At 40.9% G+C, this 20,683-nt stretch overlaps 2 protein-coding genes across 4 annotated transcripts in view; both read right to left on the reverse strand.

Annotated features, from left to right (window-relative positions):
- Nucleotides 1-598: 598 nt before the first annotated feature.
- On the reverse strand, nt 599-10,641 carry MRPL38 (mitochondrial ribosomal protein L38). Its single transcript, XM_063120320.1, has 9 exons — nt 10,544-10,641; nt 9,743-9,922; nt 8,983-9,117; nt 8,680-8,888; nt 6,303-6,375; nt 5,463-5,508; nt 4,019-4,177; nt 2,709-2,845; nt 599-1,207 (listed from the first exon to the last, which is right to left on the reverse strand). Exons 1-9 carry the CDS (start codon nt 10,608-10,610, stop codon nt 1,071-1,073), a joined length of 1,143 nt encoding a protein of 380 aa, XP_062976390.1. The 5' UTR covers nt 10,611-10,641; the 3' UTR covers nt 599-1,070.
- A 5,553-nt stretch (nt 10,642-16,194) lies between these two features.
- The window catches only part of FBF1 (Fas binding factor 1), a 35,461-nt gene continuing 30,972 nt past the window's right edge, over nt 16,195-20,683 (reverse strand). For all 3 annotated transcript variants that reach the window (XM_063120321.1, XM_063120323.1, XM_063120322.1), the window contains exons 26-30: nt 19,990-20,166; nt 18,629-18,766; nt 17,800-17,938; nt 16,804-16,934; nt 16,195-16,475 (exon numbers count right to left, since the gene is read on the reverse strand). In XM_063120321.1, the coding sequence (XP_062976391.1) occupies nt 16,392-16,475; nt 16,804-16,934; nt 17,800-17,938; nt 18,629-18,766; nt 19,990-20,166 (669 nt within the window). In that variant the 3' untranslated portion in view covers nt 16,195-16,391. The remainder of the gene's footprint in view (nt 16,476-16,803; nt 16,935-17,799; nt 17,939-18,628; nt 18,767-19,989; nt 20,167-20,683) is intronic.

Raw genomic sequence — 20,683 nt, forward strand, 5'->3', positions numbered from 1 at the left:
CATGATCAGTTCATGATGCCATTTGTTAACTATGGCCTATCAACCAGTTCATAACTAAGTCCCTCCAATAGTAGAAAAAGTATCATCCTGTTTCATAGGTTTTAAAATGTGTATGTTTTAAATTTTGTTAGGCCATCTTGAGGCGATCAGAGGGAAAGGAAGCTGCAGCCAGGCACCTCTCAATTGTGCCTGAGTCCAGCTCCAGCTGAGAGCCCCCTCCCTCCTGCTAAGGCCATCAGAGAGAAAGGTAGCAACTGTTGAACTTTGCAACTAAGAATCAAGTGCCTGAATTTGCTGCTGCTGCTCCCCCTCCTCCTCCCTCCCAAACCCCTTTCCTTTTGTGTCATGTTTTTTTAGATTGTAAGCCTGTGGGCAGGGACTCTCTTAAGAAATATTTTTGTAAGCCGCCTTGAGAGCCTTTCTGGCTAAAGGGCAGGATAAAAGTACTATAATAAATACATAAACAAAAACAAATAAATATAACAACCACAACCTCTGACGTTATAATAATATACTACACATTATCAGCAGACTGATGTCTGGGATTGCTCCCATGTGCTCCTTCCCAAGCCCTCAAATGCAACACTACTTTCCAGTATGATTTTAAAAGCATGTTTATTCATACATTAAAGATTGCGGAAAAAACACAGTCCAGCATTCAGTAGCAAATGAATGCTTGGCAACATTTTATATATTATCCAATCCAATTCAGGTGAGAGTAGTTTGCTGAGATGGTGCAATGGTTTAGCAACAAAACAAATTGCCTTGCTTGGAACAATTTGGCTCCTGAGAAAGCAGAGGGGGAGCTCAACTTCTAAATAGTCCTAGACATGTTGGCACAGCTAGGCTGTTTCTTCACTGCAAGGATGGATCCATTCATAACACTTTCACACATCTTCTAACATTTTCTTCTAAGTGGTAGGTAAGAGTGATGATTTAAATTAAATCCAACTGTGGCTCTTACACTTCAATTTCCTGTTCCGACACATGAACTGTTCTTCAGAAGGACTCTTTGTTGCACAGTGGCTGCTCTGTTTAGGGTCTCCTTGAGAAGGCAAATGTCAGGCACCTCAGTAAATGCCATAAGTGGGCTCATCGCTGTCCCTGTACCTGTCAAGATACCTTAGAGGCTGGCGGTGTGGGAACTTCTTCTGTTTGGGGTGATATTTGGGGGGCCGCACGAAGTCAAACACTGGCTCCTTCATGTCTGCATGAAGCAGAAAGCATGTTAACACATCTTATCGATAACATATGTTATCTATCTGCTCAAAATTTTAAAAATGCAGCAAACAGCTAACCTTAAGCATCCTCCATCTCTGACACCACTTATTTGTAATGGAAAAGATGACCAGGGGCCCATTAACAGCACAGTTGCACTGTCTTCTCTCTTTAACGCTTTCTAGTTTTTCCTGGTGCAGATAACTGTACAGAATGCAAATACCCTTCCTAATAAATTGCAAATAAGTCCATCCAGTAGCTCCAAACTAGTTACCCATAGGCAGATGTTGGTCCACAGCCACATTTTGTTAGCTTCCATGTGTTTTGGGATAGACAGCTTTAAATGAACTTTAAAATGTTATGGGCTAAATCATTTCAATCTCATAACTACAGAGCAGCATTCATTACAGTAGATAAAGCCAAATGGTGTCTAAAACCGCAGCACCAGTCAGAATACAGCCCAAATATAAGATCTAGTAGTTCTGTTAAAATCACAAGAATATTAGCTTTGGTGTTTCAAAGCGATGAAGTTCCAAAATACACAAGTACTTCCTGCTAGAGACTTTGCCCTTGTTCATACACTCACTAAGATGCATCACTAAAATAACATAGTGGAAAAGCAAGCCCCTTCTAGCCACCAGCAAGATAATCTTTCAGAGTGGGTAGGGGAACTCAACCAAATGTCTGATTGTGCGGAGGCCATGTTTTACATAGGAGGCCCACTGTAGGGCAGAGCCTAACTTTCTGTTCATGTTAGAAGTAGCAATTGAAAGACTACCTTCCGCTTTGGAAAAACTCTTAATTTTACCATTTTGTGGCTATTCAGAACCACTTTTTCCTCTTTATGCTGCTGCATTGGTGATATTTTTTCTTGTTCCATCCATTCTCTAGTAATTCCAGCCAATCAGGGATTATGCATTAGATATGGTGACATCATAACACTATGTAGCCAGATTTAGTCGTGCGCTGATGATACCAAGGGCAAGTGAAGCCAATTTAGAGTGCACTAGTCACATGGTGATTCCTGTACTCGTCACACGGTGATTCTAGCAATCTGACTTTCTCAGCAACCTGCCCCCACAAAAGGCCCACTTGACACTGGGGATTTTCACAGAACTGTTCCCGCTTGTAGTTTCAGTTCTGCTTATCTGTGTGCGAGATTATAGGAGCTTGTGATGCTTCTCCACCATCTTATTTCATCACTTGTTGCATGAACTGGGCTCTGAAGCAGAGTGATGTAGCAAGAGGTTTACAAAGCTCCATTGTTAGTGGCTGTCTAATTAATGCCCCTTCTTTGTTTTATGAGTTCTAGTCCTCTTACAGACCTTGGTGGGAGGTTGGGGTATGTGTGTCTGTAAATTCTCTTAAGTGTTACATTTAGCATGCACACGAAAAATATCACATGCTTGCTCAATCACACAATAGTGGAGTTCTGACCACTGGCTTCTAATGCATAATCGTAGATATTCTCGGTGTAGTCCATTACTTACTGAGAAGCTGGTGAAAGACCCGTGTAACAGAATCATCCCACTGGCACTGGAAAAATGCCAGCCCTGCTGGCGTCATGTGATTCTGATGTTTCTTGTAGAAGTCAAATGTTTTGAAAGTTCTCATCTTGAGGCTGTGGCTGAAAAGATGAGAGAAAAATCCACAAACAAAGGCAGCAGTTGATATGAAACAACTAAATCAAATGCTAAAAAGCATGCAACTGCAAGGCATGAGAGTTGTGGTCTGTATATTGAACAATTAGTTCATTTGGATAACATGGGACTTGTTTTTAAAAAATGAGAGGACACAAATGCAATGGATCCTTGCTGTTGTTAACATGACAGTCCTGTTCAAGCCATCACCAGTTTTATTCAGTGAATAAAATAGACCCACAGCAGGGCATATCAACACGATTACACTCTTGGATTTGCAACACAGACATGCCCTATCAGCTAAGTAATAAATGCTCCACCTAGTCTGAGGGAGCTAGGGGTTTTTCATCCTGCTCAGAAAGAGTTATCAGTTTCTTAGGATCTTTGGGAAGAAAGCAATTTAACCTTGAACTATAGATGTGGCACAAATTCTTGAAAAGTAGGGAGCTATATGAGATTTGCCCTTAGCTGAGCAGCTTCTTGTTAGCGGAAAAGTAGTGTTGGTTGGCTGCTCAGCTGAGGGAGACTTGATATAGCTCCCTGCTTCCCAGAAACAGAGGAACTGCAAAGGGAAAGCCAGGATTTCATACCCCTCCAGATATTCCTGCCTGTGGGAACAGCGTGTAGGTAGCAGTCTTCAGTCAACCAAACTGTCCTAAGTGTCAGCATGTTATTTAGCACTAAGATTCTAGGGATGAGAGGGAAGACCAATTTACACGGCTCCTTAAATTGAGGCAAAAAGGCAGTAATTTATTTCAGGAGCAGAGGAATTCTTTGTGTGAAGGTTACCTTCATGACTGGTAGTAAAGGCTTTGAAGGCACAGACACGTATAACAGCAGTTTGTACTCTGATTTCTGAAGGAACAAACAGAATCTATTGTTCTCAACAGGTGAGATTTCACAGAGTACTCCCTGATAAAAGGGTTTCAATATTTCAGGACACATTTCTGCTTAATTTTTCTTCTTTTTTCAGGTTGTGCTATGCTTATCATTCTTTCTGTAGTGCTGTTTAATCCAACTTTCAAGAGCCCGAAGATACTGTACTGTGCACAATCGCCACCCCATCACCACCTTAAGAAATCAGCCATAGGCTGCATTTCCAAAAGAAGACAAATGCACCCAATGATTCTACCATTACTACGCAAAATGTGAAGCGTTACCATGGTGTTGGCCGCACATCTTCAGTGAAATCAATGGGCTGGAGTTGTTTGAAGAGAAGGAAAACATAGCGATGGTATCCAGTTCCTTTGGCAGGGAATGCAGGGAAGTAGTGGCAAATCTCATTGCCTGCCTCTATTTGGTTGCCTGGAATGTTTGTCCTGTTGATGTAACATACGATTCAAAAGCAATCTTGCCGGACATTACAGATCTGAACAGGCACAGAATTACCCTCCTTCTAAATGAAACTCCCCAATGCCACTGCAGTAAAAATGGTGCTGAAAGTGGCTTGATACATTGAAGCCAAGGCTCTAAATCAGTGTGCTTCAAACTGCATTCCTGGAGGAGGAATGGTGGACAAGCTTCCATGAAAGAGAACTAGCCTGCTGATGATGATCAACCCTGAGGAATGTTGAGAGTGTCTTAAAACGTATTTTCAGTTCGCAGAGGATCACTGCTATGAGGGCCAGAAGGCTTCATCAGCACTCTACAAAAACTAATTCTGCATCCAAGGAGACAACACAGAAACTTATGCAACCCACAGGGGTCCATGGCAAATGTCCAAGCATTTCTCGTTGAACAATCAATGTAGGAAGGGTTCTTTGAAGGTGCAGAACTTGGAACCCCATCACCACCTTACATGTGTTGCATAAACTACCTTCTTAGCTTTTCTTTCTTATCCCATAAACTCTTGTCCCTTTATTTTCCCCAGCTTAATGAGAAAAACAGGCACTGCTGTATAACTTAATATTCTTAGATTGATTGGTCTCCTTGGTGTTATTTTCACATACATTTGAACATATGAAGCTGTATTTTACTAAATTAGATTCTTGGTCAATATAGCCCATTATGGTCTACTCTGACTGGCAGCGATTCTCCAATACCTGCTATCAGTGGTCTTTAAACTGGACATGCTGGGGACAAAACTGGGGATCTTTACATGTAAAATATGTACTGCACCACTAAGCTATCGCCCCTCATCTACACGTCATGACAGTTCAAGAACTGAGATATAAACACAATTCATTTTTTGTGAAAAAGGTTATTTTAAACCTCAAGTGGAAAGATGGCTTTCTCTTAAAAATAATAAAAGAAAATAGGATATCTTTTCTATCAGAGCAGCAATGTGTCAGATTTCTTCTTGGACCGCTCATGAAATATTACTCTAGTGTCCATGGGTAAATATAGGTTATTTTGAACGTAACGGCCTGGTTGTTTTTACATTAGCTTCCTCATTTAGCAGGCACATAGCTAGTCAAAAGAAGCAGCAGCAAAGCCAGGTGTTATTGCCTCTTTTGTAAGTGTTGGATTAGGAGGCTGACATTTTGGACCTAGGAATTCTGCACTATAGCATGGTAATAGCTGAATATTGTGATTCAGCTCCAAGTTGACCAGAAGCTTTGAAACAGGTACCAATGCAATGATGGACTAGTAGCCAATACTCACACCAACCAGTGGATGTACTCCATATCTGTATCACGCAGGTGCCCATCTGTGTGGACAACATGTACAGAAACTCAATAAAGTGACCATTATTCCTGAATAAGTACGTAGTGGCTCTTTGCTGTTCTCCCTCTGTTTGCATAAATGATTCCTTTTGCCTGCCCCAGAATGACCAGGCTTTAAAAGCTCTAGGTCTCTCAGCACCTTTGTCCCCCCCCCCCCGCCCCCATATTACTATGGCATCATTTCATCATGGGTTTAAAAACAACTTTTGTGGCAAGGGTGCTTTTACTGACCAATAACTATTCTTCTTTAGAACACCCCCCTGCCTCCAGCAGGAACTGGGTTAAAGAATGAAAGGGAAAATTCCACACAGTAATCCCTGTCCCAACTCTGAATCAACAGCAACATTTCAACCTCTGATTACCTACTTGTGGCAGTGGTTGTTCTATTGACACCAAGAGATTTTAAGGCCACAATTAAATAATGCTATCGTAATATTAAAACCACAAAGCATTTCCTGGGGTTTGCAGAATCCTTCTTAAAATAAATCAATCTGCACTATAACAGCAGGAAGGACCAAAGCCAAGTTAACCAAGACTGCTAACTATCATGCATTGTTCAAAGACTATTTGACTTCAGTTTAACTGCTCTTCAGCAGAAGGGAAATAGGTTATTCTGCAAGACAAAACCCAACTTCTCCATGGCCTTTTGCAATCCAAGTTTCTTTTGTCATTGTAGAACCTGTACTCTAACTAGATGCCCCCCAGGGGGAAAAAACTGGTCTATTTGTAACATAGGACAACCTGTTAAGGAAATAGCCTTACAATTTTTTGCACTCACCCAGGTTAGTGAGAAGCAGGGTCCATAAAGATCCTTCAGCTGCTTCAAATGAGACTTTGGGAGGATTAAACGCCTAAGTAGAAAATGCAACAGTGATTGTAAGGTAACCAAATGCTTAAAACATTTTTCTAAGACAACATTATGCGTTTACATTTCATCTTGTTTCTTGCTTGCCAATTACTTTCAATCCAGCCAGCACCAGACAATTGACTTTCCTCCTTCCTTGCAGCAAAGATTATAGAAACTGTTGTGCTTTAACATCAAACTGATATGTACTATAAAGTAGCCAAGGAGGGACTTTTGTCTTTTTTTAAAAAAGAAAAAATTAAAAAGTTGACTGAGAAGCAGGATTAGTTAACAGACAAATGGTTATAGATAGAAGCAACTTCATCAAATGTCTCTCCAATAAGATATATGGGGAACAATGCCCAATTCCAGAAGGGAAGGGAGAGGAGGAAGAACATAAGAGGCGATGTGAAGCCATTTCAGCAGCCCTGCTGAAGGATACCTCTATGAGGTTCCTCTTCCCTCAACTATCACCACCAGCAGCCATTTCAGCAGACTGTACTGAGGGAGATGAGAGTGGCAAGTAGGCTATTCCACCAGGCCTGCTGAAACACCACTTCCACCCCCTCTTCCATCCCCATTCCTTTTTCCTTGTATGTTGTGCAGGCAGGGACTGTCCTGTTTCACTGATTATGTGTAAGCTGCTCTCGGAACCTTTTTGGCTGAGGAAAGGGATTAAAATATTTAAATAAATAAATAAGACTATGCCTGCTAGGGCAACAACGGTAGTCATAGCTGAGAGATAAGGGGCTGAAGTATCTACCATGAATGGTATGCAACAGGCTGCCTGCTGTTTTTTTATTAACGAGCTACACTCGTATACACACTTACTTGGGAGTAAGCTCCACTGGACCCAGTGTGATTTCCTTCTGCGTATATGTGCATACAATTCTGTTGTTACTCTTTTTAATATGATTTCAAACTGTGATGTGCTGCTGCTGCTGGATTTTGACATTATTATATGTTTGTAATGGTTGTTAACCATTTTAGATATTTTAATATAAAATTGGCATATCAAAATTTTTATAAATGGTATTTAAAATTACATGTCTGCCTACATTAAAGGTGGGCATTCCATGTGATATGTACACATGAATACTTCATTATTCTAATAGCAATATGTATTACACACCTGTCGTGCGCATGACTGTTCCCTCTGGCTTTCACACATGCTGACACAAGACACTCACATCAGTGAGTCTTCTTTTATTGAGGAAATCTCATGGTAACAGGCTTAATGGTTACACTCTCTCCAAAACACACTTAAAGCTCAATGATGGTCAGAACGCTTTAGGCTCCATGCTTCAGGCAATCACAAAGGGGGGATTCTTGAAAGGCTGAGCAAACCATCCCAAGGGAGCTTCTCCAGACGCTGCAGACACTGGTAACTCATGAGGATATGACTCATGCCAAAACAAGATCATGGATAGGGTAAAGTACCCAGGCACAGGATGCTTAGCACTGGCAGCTCCCTGCCACCTGAGTTAGGCAGAGAAAAAGATCACGCACCAGTCAATCCCAACCTGCCAAACGCTGAGCTGACCCTGGTAAGCATGATCACAGGGAAAGGAATATTTCAGGCCAAGAACTCCCCTGAACGTAACTTTAGCTCCGGGGGAGCTTTCTTGCCACCTGAGTTTGGCCACACGCACACACACACACACACACACACACACATTGCACAGCAAAAGCAAGTTCAAGTCTATGAAGTCTCACAGTACTTTTTATGGCACAGTTCAAATAGTAAAGCATCCATGTTCAGAGTGCTTTCAAAGTCCCAAGAGGAGATGGAATCTAAAGCAGGAGGGATTTCAGGCCTTGCATTGAGAGATGAAACCTAGCAAAGCTTTTCCAGCTTTGCACCAGCATTTAAAGCCTATTCAAAGCCTCTTGACAGACAGGTCCTCTCACCTGTAAGCCATGCCCATGTGCCAACAGACCGGGACGGCACAACCCACTAAGGTGATGCTTCCATGGCCCCCAACTTTCCAAAACACTCCCAAGTTCCCAGAGAACCAGCTGCTTCAAGGCCGCAACTGTGAGTAAGCAAGCTAGTCCCATGGGAATTTGTGACAGAGATAAGCTTGCAGAGACATTTGACATTCTATAACTATTCCTAATAAATCTACCTACATTCTACAAGGCCTCTGGCCTTGTACTTATACCTGACAACACCATTGGGCTGAGGAAAAACAAATCAGTTTGTGAACTGCTCAAGAGAACCTATTTTTCTCAAAACAGTTCTCAAAAGAAGCTCAAATATAAACCAAGGATATATTCTCTCTCAGAACCCATACACTTGGTGTAATACCTCTGTGGGTGTGACGACATTCCCATGATAAACTGGCATAATGTGTTCCTCATCCTGGTTGTATTCCACTCTTAGAAGAACTCGGGGAACAAATGTGGCATCATCAAACAAGTCCCGGTATAGTCCATAGTGTTCTGCTACTCGTTGCCTGTGATATGGGCCACTTATTTTCTCCCATTCAGCTTTGACATCATCAAGTGGAACCAACACTGAAAGCAGAAACAGAGCACAGAGAAATACTGATTAGTTAAGCTCTTGCAGATACAAAAGAATTAAGTATGGAGGGAACCATAACCGACATACGTGTCCTGAGACGGGATGCACTTTCCAGTTCCACACTGTTGTAATTTTGTTTCAGTATAGCTTTTCTGTTCTTAAGTTCTTTTCTCCGTGATGGCGTATGAGAAGTTAGGCCAATGTCTATCTTTGCCTCTTCCACTATGGTGAAAAAAGAGGAGACACAAAATAAATCTCACGATGTGCTTTCTGCCTACAATTGTGCTATGGACAAACCATAAATGCCCAAGAAGCTGGTCAAGCCTAATGTCTTGTTTTATGGTATAGCTTAGGCCTGCAAACCTTTCATCTGCTATCCTGAAGTAAGTAGAAAATGTCCCCAGTAGACTTGGCAGTCACCCAATCTCTGATTTGCAGCAAGATCCTAATGCATGTGTGTGCATACATACACAACTCTTTAAAATGGATGGGGGGAAATGCAGAATCTCAATACAAAGCACTCAGCTTCTAGTGCAGTTGCTTTGTGTTTTAAACAGCAAAGGCAGTTCTGTTTCTCTTAAAGTCTAACTGCAAAAGCAAAGCTATACTATCACTGTTTATTTCCTTTTAATTTCTTCCTGCAAACCTCCTCATCCAAATAAAGGTATATCCACTTTTTACAGCCCAATCTTATCCATGCTTACTAAGTTCCTCTGCATGGAATAGGACTAACTCCCAAATATATACAAACAGGACTGCACTTTCCACATGAAGAAAATTGGCTATTAGTACAAAGGGAGGGAGGGAGAAACTGGACCAGGCTTTTGTGTCCTCCCTGACTGAGTACCTTGCTGAGCAGTGATGTGTTTCTTGTAGGTTGGCCACCAGTGAGGCTTCTTATTCTCTTTTTCTGCTACCTTGAAGTAGCGAGTGAAGACGCGGTACTTTTCCAATGCCTCCAAGTTACTGACATCAATATCTTCATTAGGCATTGGTCCCAGAGGTACTCCCAGCTTACAGAGAACAGCTAAACACAAAATAATATATATTTTTGTTTTACAAATGTCTGATCAGAGGTACAGTAGGGCTGGGTCTTCATTTCAGCATCTCCTCTCAAGTGAAACCATGCTAATAGAAATACGAGCAAGAAGTGGGGAAAGAGGCACTGCAAATACACAGCAGACAGAGAAGCGATTATGATATTAAAACTGAGACACTTACATTTTTTAGAAATGTTATGTTCCAAAACGTTAAAGATATTGTTCTAACAGCAGCTTAAATATACCCGAGAAAAAGTGAAGGAATCAGACTTATTGCTATGTTTGCTGTTTCAATTCTGAATTGTGTAAAATTAAAATGGTAACACATCACTGAACTTTATACCATCAGTGCCTTAATGTATTCATATACAAGAGCTATTTCCAAGAAGAGTCGTATATTGTTGTTTTTAAAAGGGTCACCGAAGACGCTTATTTCTTCTAAACATCCTCTGAGCTCAGATAGGCTTGCACAGCAGTTGGCTGTTTCACTGGACTTTCAGATATAGGTACAACGGGCACTCCCTATGCATGTTTATTAAGGGAACTTTAACCACGCAGAAGCTAAATTCCACCGCTGTTTAGGACGAGGAGGCCAGGCCACCACTCACCAGTACTGCTAAAACTTCTGCCCCTTCGTATTCCATGCAGCACGGCGCTTAACCTAAGTGCCGCCATTTCGCCGGCTCCGGCGTCGCACCGCCTGGAAAGCCCCCTCTTGGCTCGCTCTGGATGACGTCGCTCTGGAGGGGCTGTCTTCGCCAGTGCCTGCTTACTCGCTGACGGCCAAAAATAAAACAAAATCTCTATTCACAACGCTCCCTTTTTAAAACAACGAAGACCGCTGTGGCACCTTAAAGACGAACACAGTTATAATAGCATAAGATTTCGTGGACTGGAGTTCACTTCATCAGTAAGTTTACAGCACAATCTTCTGCATTCCTACTCAGAAGTAAGCTCCATTGAGTTCAATGGGGATTACTCCCAGCCCCAGGTGTGTTAATCGGGCAGCTTTTGTCTTTAAAGTGCCACAAGACTCTTTGTTGGTTTTGCTGCAAAATACGTCAATAACTCTCTGGCAATTTTTTTTTTAAAGCTTTCATCATAGGGATGGGATGGCAGAAAAATTGAAAGGTAAAGGAAAGACGTCTGTAACCAACTGAAAACTCGTGTTTATGTTTGTTTTATTTTGCAAGGAAGATTTGATAACCAGCCTCGAAGTGAAGTCTTGGGAATTAGTTGTGCCTTTCCCTAATTAGGAAAAGGCTTTACAACAATAGGAGGGTTTTTCTATGCAATAAGAAAGAAAGAAAAAGACAGAAGATGTAGTAGGAAAGCAGGAGAGAGATGAGTGGAATACCTTGTTACCTGGTTCCCCCTGTAAAATTGCGATAATGAGGCGATAAAGCCTCATCTGGAAGCACCCCGGGGGTGCTTCCTTTTTTCGAGCCCCCCCCCAATATTTTTGGGGCCTCGACTATTATTTCTTTGTTAGAGTGATAACAATTTATTTTACATCTTTGAAATGCCTTCCAAATGCTTTCTGCGCTCGGTGGAAATATTTTGTTAGTTTAAAACCTAGTGCCCTCCATATGTTTTAGACTACAACTCACATTAGCCAGCATGGCTAATGATCAGGGATTATGGTGGTTGTGGTCCAAAACATCTGAGGGCTCCCAGATTGCCTATCATTGGTAAATTACAAAAGATCCATATAACACTCATCAGAGCTTCTTGAGCAGTCTACAAAAAGCTATAAAATACATAACTAAAATATAAATAGCAGCATGTTAATATTTTTAAAATCATTGAAGTACATAAAAATGCCTTTGCCAAGCACCGAAAGGAAAACGGTGGTGCCAGGCAGGCCTCCTTGAGAAGGAAATTCCACAAATAGGGCACTATCACTGAGAAAGCACTTTCTCAGGTTGTTACCTGCCTTTCCTCAAATGGCAGGGTCAATGAAAGGCATTCTTTGCTACAAAAGCTACTTGGGTCTGCAGTGACAAAGCTAAAAACTGTTGTTACAAAAATTGTGGATTACAACCCAATTAAATCAAATAAAAAGGCATCCGGATGCAGTTTCAAAAGGTTTATTTTCTGGAAGAAAGAGGGGAGAGAAGAGATGGGTGAAGGGAGTAGTGGGAAATCAGTTATTTTTCCATAACACTTTCTGCTATTATCCCCATATTGCAGATATGTGGGGAGCAGGTAGGAGAAGGGACTGATACCAAGAGACACTGGGTTATGAATACCTGCAATGTAGTTCAGTATTATTATTGCCATACTGCAGGTGGAGATGCTGAAGCTTAGAGTGGTTTACAACAACCCTGTAATACAGTCTACTATTTCAATAGTAATGGGAAGTAGAGGCGGGGGAGGGATGAGGCTGGGAAATTGGCTTAGGATAGCTAGGGTGTTACTTTATTCTGGTTTTGATAGGATTTGCTTAGCTGCCATCACCTGAGTTTATGACTAAATGTGCGTCCATAAGTTAGAATTCAGATAACAATCCACTGATTAGGTTATCTGCATTCTAACTTAGGGACACACATTTTTGCCTAATCAATGGATTGTTGACCTAGCCTTTGTCTGAAGCTTCTATGGATCTTAGGCTACATCTTATTCAGCAAAAAAGCTTGTTTTGGGTTTATTGGACTTCACAACAGGGTCTGTCTAACTTGCATAGCTGTTGGAGACCTAATGCACCCAATACTTCTTTTAATTCATATGTTTTGGCAATGTCCAGTACTTGCCCCCTTTTGGGAGGCAATCATAATAAGGCTAAACTTTGTATTGAAACAATCTTTAATATGGAATGATGTGCATGTCCTCCTAAATTACCTACCGGCTTCTCAGAAGTTAACACATGGTCTGCGCAAATGGATTTTCAGCACCCTTATGATAGTGAAAAGACTTATATTAACATGTTGGAAGGACAAATGCTCACCTCCTGTCACACAATGGATTGAGAACTTAACGACGCTATCAATATTTGAACTAGTGTTACATAGGCACGACTTGCGAGTGGATAAATACATGGGTATTTGGTCTGCTTTTCTTGAAACCTATACATAAATCTCTCCCTTTTTTTTTTAATCAACAGTATATCTGAAGGAAAAAATAATATTCCTATATATATTATATATTCCTATATAAATGTTTCTTTTTCACAATTTATTTTTTGTTCTGTTTTGTTAATATTCACAATAAAAAAGTGTGGGGGGGGAATAAAAAAATGTAGATAACAAAGGGGCAGGGGCTTTTGGTTCAAATACATTATGTTCTACTTGCTGTTTACCACTAGAGGCCAGTAGTAGAATAAGAATGGATTCAGAACTTGGCTAGTGGGAAAGTAGAATCTGTTTATAAAACAGGCTGACTGACTTGATTTGCTAGACATACGTAATGTACTTCATTTTTTTTTCAACTTAAGAGGACAGAATATAAGTGTAGTTGGTATAGTATGTCTGAGACTGAACCAAAACAGCCTTCCTTAGTCATGAGTTCACTAAGAAGCTGAGTTGGTCAAGCCAGTATCATAGGACTACAATGAGTGGTTTATTTGTTTTTAGTGCTTAAAGTACTTTGTGTACATTATTTTAAGAAAAGCTTACTACAATCCTGTATTAACAATGTCAGGCTGAGGGCTAAATTAGGTCTGTATTTCTCTTTGGTTCAAAAGCAGGTGTGTGTATGTGTGTGGGGAGGCATGAATAGTGTGTGCGTGAATCAGTAATTGGTGAGGATTTATTTCACCCAAATTGTACCTGTTGTTCCCCCCTCCTAAATAGTAGCTGGGAGATGGGAAGGTGATTTAAGTAGTGAAAGTGTCTTGAGGAAAGGCATTAATCTCTCCCAATTCAAGTTCTTTTAACCAAGAAAAAAATGGTGGAAAATCCAATCATAGATTGACCACATAATGTCTACACCAGCCCTCTGTACCTGCAATAGATTGTTGGTATAAGGATTACTGTGATAATGTAAATAAAATATTATGAAGCACCAAAAAATGCTGCTGATTAAATCTACAAACAATAGGTTGTCCCTGGCAATTTGGTTAGGGTTTGTTTAAATATAATGGGCCCCACATGAACACGGTAGGGGGGAAATCTTAAGGCATTATCAGAACTAATAAGTGTGACCTTACCTGTCCTGTGTTTTGGGCTGTTCTACATGATGCTTTTTAAACTGCCACTTTACCAAGCTTCTGCTTCCAGGTTCTTTGTGGGATTAAGATAAGCTGCTTTACATGTTTTTCCTGTGGTTTCCCCCCCCACCCCTTCTATATTTTCCATTACCCAACCACTAAGTGGTGCTATAGTTTAGCGGAATTGCACAAATACGCTAGAGTTTCATACCATCATTCATAGAGATACCAGACCCTCCTTATTAAAAGGAAAAATAATAAAATGGCTGCAAAGAATGGGAGAGGCCCTGGAGGATGACAATGTTGTGTAAAGCAAATTCAGTGGCATTCCCCTCCAAGTTTTTGTTCCCTAAGTTTTTTGGGTTTTGTACTTCTGCAAACCTTGGAATTCCCCAAGTCTGCTGATATCTCCCTATTGTGCATGGATGGTGCCATTTTGGCTACATAAGGAGCAGCATTTGGTCAAGTGAGCTTGTGCTATGTTAAGGTGGGCCCCTTTTTACATGACAGTCCTTTTTTCTTTTACAGCTCCATGACAGGGGTACACTTGCTTTTAAAAAAACAAGAAACCCCTAAATTCACCTGCATTCTGTCAGTACAATGACACCAAAATACACAAAGCAGAAGCAAACAGATGGTGGGGTTGCCAACTGACCAGAAAAACACTGCCCAATTGCTACAGAGGCCAGATCAAAATCAACAGAGTTGTGTAAGCGCTGTTGCCTCCCACTTCCTAATATTACTGTGCTTTTTTAGAAGAATTCAACTCTCACACATGGTATAATTGGAGATATTTTCTCTTGCTGTCCATCTCATCCGTTCTAGGTTTATAAGAATAACTAAGCCCTGTGATTTTCTATACTGACTGATCAAATCAATGCTCTCCACTGCTTTTATTAGTTTCTTATCATGCAAGCAGCAGCCCAAATAAGCATCATTTATCTCCTTGCTGGAAGTTCTAATGAAAAAGAGTAGACAGTGACACATGAAGATAAACATCCAGCTCCTCCTGCTAAATTATATTATCTAAGGCAGTCAAAGGCGGGTGTGGGGGGTGTTTCTCTAAACAGGTCTTTTTTCTGTGCCTATAGATTTTATTAAGCTATCAAGGCTTTAATATGATGTGCCAGTTATATCATAAACAACAAACTACAGGCACAATGCAAGCATAGACCAGTGCAATTGCTGAGAACATGAAGCAGTTACAAAAAATAATGAAAATGTAAGAAGTGATGGAACATTATCGAAAAATATAAAGTTCTTTCTGCCCTTCCTATCCATTAATATTATAAAAGCTTTCTGTTGATTAATTGGACATCTATTTTGCAGCCTAATGGCATGGAGGTTAATCTGACAGGTGACAATTTGGGTACCTCTTTAAGTCAGATTGTTAAAAGCTGACTTAAACAGGTAGCTTGTTTGACCACAGCAGTAACTGCTGCCACCAAAAACAGAAAAATAAGAGATTTAAGAGCTCTCTTTTGTCCCCAATAGTTCACTTGAATACTTTAGCAGAGAGGAAAGATAACACGTTTAGCCTAAAGTTTCATAGTAGAAACAAATTACTGATTCAAGTAATTTAAAAAAATGCCCAGTATTTGCATAGATGTGGTAGATATTAAGCTAGAGCTGACGGAGACATTGGCCACATTGGCTTCTAATGTTCTGCTATACTAAACTACATACTATAGTTTCTGAGTGTTAGAAAGGAGTAGAGCCCAATTTTTACATTATAAAAGAATGTGGTTGATGGTCCGTTTTTACTGCATACCATATTGCTCCAATGCTCCATTATCATAAAATGTAGTAGAAACCAAAACAGAGGGTAGGATCATGTATGAGGAACAGAAGAGTCAGAAGTTAGTATTTCTAAAGTCCCATCGAACTCAGTGGAGCTTACTTCTGAGTAGGCATGTATAGCATCACAATGTCAGTGAACTGTTTTGGCTCACAGATGGTGGGAAAGGCCCCCATTAAAGGAATGCAAGATGGTTAGGGGGTGAGAAGGGATGTGATATGACAAGAGCGTACGCTACGGTCTGAAAAGGACCAAGTTCCAAAGCCAGCAAGTAGCAAAGCGCTTCCATAAACAAAATCAGCCTATAAGTTTGGCAAAAGCAAGGGTTTACAGAAAATTTAAAAGAAAGATTTATTTTACATTTTATAATTCCTGCCAAAGTAGAGGTTGACAGTTATTTACATATTGAATACCCCACAAAAGCATTTTTAACCATTCAAAGTGATAAAATTCAGCTTTATTAGGAGAAAACTCCTATCCAGACAGGGCTGTTTCCAGGACTCATCTGCTCTCATACTGACTGGAATGAAGTCTTGTACGAAGCTTTCTTCAAGGTTTCTAAGAAGAATTGCTCTTCTTCCAAGAAATCATGATCCTGTTTAAACAAACACACACACACAAACATGAAGAAAAGTGGAGGAAGATAGCATTAGTGAACCACAGGTCCCTTGGTGGAAGCATGCAGAGACTGCATGCTTGGGTCTCATAGTCATGATGCTCCCTTTCTACTTCCATTTACCACCTTATGTCAGTAAGTTCACACAAACTTTGTGGGCTAAACAGAGCTCTTATTCAAACAAGCATGCAATACTTAAGAGCTGAAATAAAAGTTGAATGAAGCCATGAAGACAGATATACAAGCTCAGTGCAGATTTAATGTTCCCAATCCACAGTAGATCAAATGATGGAAAAGGGTATCTTACTCTTTCTGCTGTAAGCTTATGCAGCACAAGTTTGGCATAGAGATCTGCTGGTCCTGACCTTGGGAGGACCTGGGAAGCTGCAGTATTGCCAGGGTTGACTTTAGCTAGATCAGGAACAGGAAGAGGCAAATCTGGGAAGAAAATAAACAGTAACGAGGCACATGTGTTACATATACTTCACATGGGAAAGAGAGAAAGAGTTTTCAATGAAGATAGCAGAACTATCAGGTCAGATTCAATCAATTTGCCTTCCCCAAATGTTATGAGTCCATTGTTCTTTTATAAAGGAACATTTATCTATCAAAGGGGGCATATTTTGGAGGATAAAGCTCTCAATGGCTAATCATCACAATGGCTATATGTTGCCTCCAGTACTGGAAGCACCATGACGACTATATACCAGTTGCGGGGGGCGGGGGCCCTACTGCACTCATGTCCTGCCTGTAGGTTTCCCATAGGCATCTGGTTGGCCACTGTGAGAAACAGAATGCTTAACTTAATAGGCCTAAGGTCTGAACCAGCAATGGCTCTGATGTTCTTTTCACTAGTAAATCGGAGGATCAAGAATATAGTTTTAGAGCCCTGCTTCTGTTTCTTGATGTTGTCATTTGGTTACTTGAGAAGCAAGCTTCAGGACTCTGCTTAGTTCAGAAAGGGGGGTGGGGAAATCAAGTACAGTAAACAATACAGTCTTTAATTTTAATGAAGCTATGGAAGCATTATTTACTCAAGTCAATTTTTTCCTATTAGTACTCTGTCTTAAGACTATATCTTGAGAGCCAGTGCTGGGCAGTGGCTTGAATTGTTTGTATGGGGAAACCTCAGGCTCAAATCCCTGCTCAGTGAAGTTTACTAGGTAGCCAATGGCAGGGCCGTCTCCCTTTTCCTCCAACGGCCCACTCAGATACATGGAATTAGCAACTTGCACTTTTACCCTGGTTCTTTCCATCGAACACACCCTCTGAGGGGATTGTTTGTGTCTGTGTAGCTACTTACAGTGCGCATTGGAGGTTACGTTGGCTTGAGCATACGACAGTGGCACTTGGGGCGTGGTCTGGAATAGCAGTAGATTGCTTGGAAGTCCCACCCGCAGCTGTTCAAGTTGCCTCCTCTGATGAGACAAACTGAGACGTTCCTGGCCCAGTCCAAGAGGAGAAAGAAAGAGAAACACTAGTAGGAGGCTCTGTGTCACCTTTACCTTGCAACTCCCTCATGCTCAACAAACATGCTTTGTATGGGCTCAGTTTTTAAACTTGCTATATGTCTCCAAATTACTAGGTAGACTGTCATTTGCCAGTATAGGAAGCAGTCCTGATCCAGCTCAGGTGCTTCAAAAAAGCAAGTGGTAGCTGTGTCCAGGGGCATTATTTGTTTAAGAAGTTGTTTCTGATACACTAGTGCTTTCTCTGTGTGTGTGTGTGTGTATATATATATACCGTATTTCTTCGATTCTAAGACGCCATCGATTGTAAGATGCACACTAATTTCAGTACCAACAGAAAAAAAGCTATGATTCTAAGAAATAATAAACGACCCACGATTCTAAGACACACCCTATTTTTAGAGATGTTTATATGTGGAAAAAAGCATGTCTTAGAATCGAAGAAATACGGTATATATCTCCTTGCCATCCATCCTTTCCGACTATCCACCCATCCTTCCTATTATTTCTTTCTTATCTATTTTATGTGTGGGAATGCTGTTGCCCACCTTGAGCCCACAAGATGTGGCAGGTTATAATATTAAAATCACCCCAGATTCCGAGGCTGACAAAGGTGGTGGCACGCAAGGAACAATGTTGTTTCAACACCTCAGAAGAGATTACCTGGTGCAGATGTTCCTCCTGCTGCTTGAGCCGTTCCATCTGCTGCTGCACAACGCGCAGCCTTCCTTGATGCTCGGACTCCACCTTCCTTGCTTCCTGGAGGGCTCTCTCCCCATCTTCATACTTCTCGGAGGATAACTGTGCAGCACAAGGAAAAAGAACGAGGATATGATCTGAGCTAGAGCTCACCAGGGCATTGCCCTGGAACCCATTTCCGGTGTTAGGGTTCAACCTGACATAAATCAAGACGCAAGTACTTTTAAGCATCAGCAGAGTGCCTCTCCCTCACTGATGAGTGTGGTAAAATAGATTTCATCCTGCGCATATTGCGGGAAAATTTCCTTGCTGTTTTCACATCTTTGATTTGCACTATGGCCTGGTTCAAATATCACAATCTTGGTCCAATAAGCCATGGTTTATGAGACCAGGAATGAACCTTGTGCTTGTATATCCAGCATTCCCCCACCCCCACATGCCTGGCTTCAGTAAAGATACTATGGTTTCTTAAACCACATTTTCCTTTGACATCTAAATCAGGAAAGTGTGGTTTAAGGGTCCCCTCCAAAACAAACAAGGATATAGGAGGGCATTTCTGGATTATTATTTTTTAAACAAGGAATGTAGGGCTATATAAAATACTGTGCAGAACTGCCATTAAAGCAATGCCTTAGCAACATTATATTCAGTTAGAATCCCAAACTTTCTTATCTGAAGTCAGAGGTTTTATAGCACCTACCAAGTATCTGCCCTTGTAACCCAAACCTCAAAAGTTACCCTAATTTCACTACTGCTATTACTCCCCACTTTCCCTTTATATTGTTCTCCATTTGCTCCTCCCCCTCTGATTGACTTTTCAAACACCTTGTCCTCTTTCCCCCAGCTTACTGTTTTAACCCCCCTACCAGTTTACACCCCCTTTCATCCTCTAGCTTTTAAAAGAACATGTAATAATAAATAAATTAAGTGTAATAATAAATAAATAAATTAAAGATGTTTTTAATTTGTGTCTTTATTTGCTGTCTCTCTCCCAAGAACTTCTATATTACAACAAAAAGGGTATTCAATGAGCGTCATGTATTAGGCACAGTATATTCCATGGCCTTGTTCTTTGTTACAATAAAATTGATCTTGATCAACAAGATCTTAATTCAGCTTTCCAAGGAGTAGGTGACAGCACCAATGATTTCTATTCAACTTTTCTCCTTCCAAAGTGGGCCTCAACATCTCTATGATTTAGAAATTAGACTTTCAGAAGCAAAATCCATACTTTGGCTCTTGGGGTCTACTTACTCCACCTCCTCTCTTGCCTTTCCTAGCATGAATAGGGCAGACATATAAAGGGAGAAAGGTGGTTTTCCTACCTTGCTCATGCTGTTGATTTCGTCTGCCCTCTGCTTAATGTGCAAAGCTGCTGCATTAACTCTTTCCTTTTCCAGTCTCAGCTCCTGTTTCTCTTGCTCCAAGATTTCTCGATCTCTAGCCAACTGCTCCTCTTTGGATCTCAATTCATTAGCTTTGATTTTCAGGTCCGCTTGTTCCTAATAAAAAGAGTCCCAGAAATTTGCTCTCTTGTATATCTGTGAACAGGATATAAGGCAGCTCCTTGCAATGAATCAGAACCATCTAGCTAGGTACCTACCATATTGCTCAGACCAGAGAAAATTAATTTTAGTTAACTTGAATATTGTGTTTTATGCTTTTATGCCTATACTGATTTTTCCCCCACATTGTAAACCGAGCTGGACTTATAATGATCATCAGCATTATTTGTAGTTGTACCATTAATCAAGGGATGGAAACATGTGGCCCTCCAGATGCTGTTGGACTGCAACTCCTATCATCCCTTACCTTTGGCTGTCCTGGCTGGGGCTGATGGGAGTTACACTCCAACAATACCTGGAGGGCCAGGTGTTCCTCACCTGTCTCAAGCCATTCATGCAGTGTTATTTCTATTAGCTTCTAAATGACAGGACTCCATAAGCCACTGCTTCATTACCTAAATAGCCTCTTAGACTCTCCCAACACCATTTCCCCCCACCCCCCTCACTCCATACT

This window comes from Elgaria multicarinata, chromosome 3 (genome assembly GCF_023053635.1).
Source record: "Elgaria multicarinata webbii isolate HBS135686 ecotype San Diego chromosome 3, rElgMul1.1.pri, whole genome shotgun sequence".
In the NCBI taxonomy this organism is placed as follows: domain Eukaryota; kingdom Metazoa; phylum Chordata; class Lepidosauria; order Squamata; family Anguidae; genus Elgaria; species Elgaria multicarinata.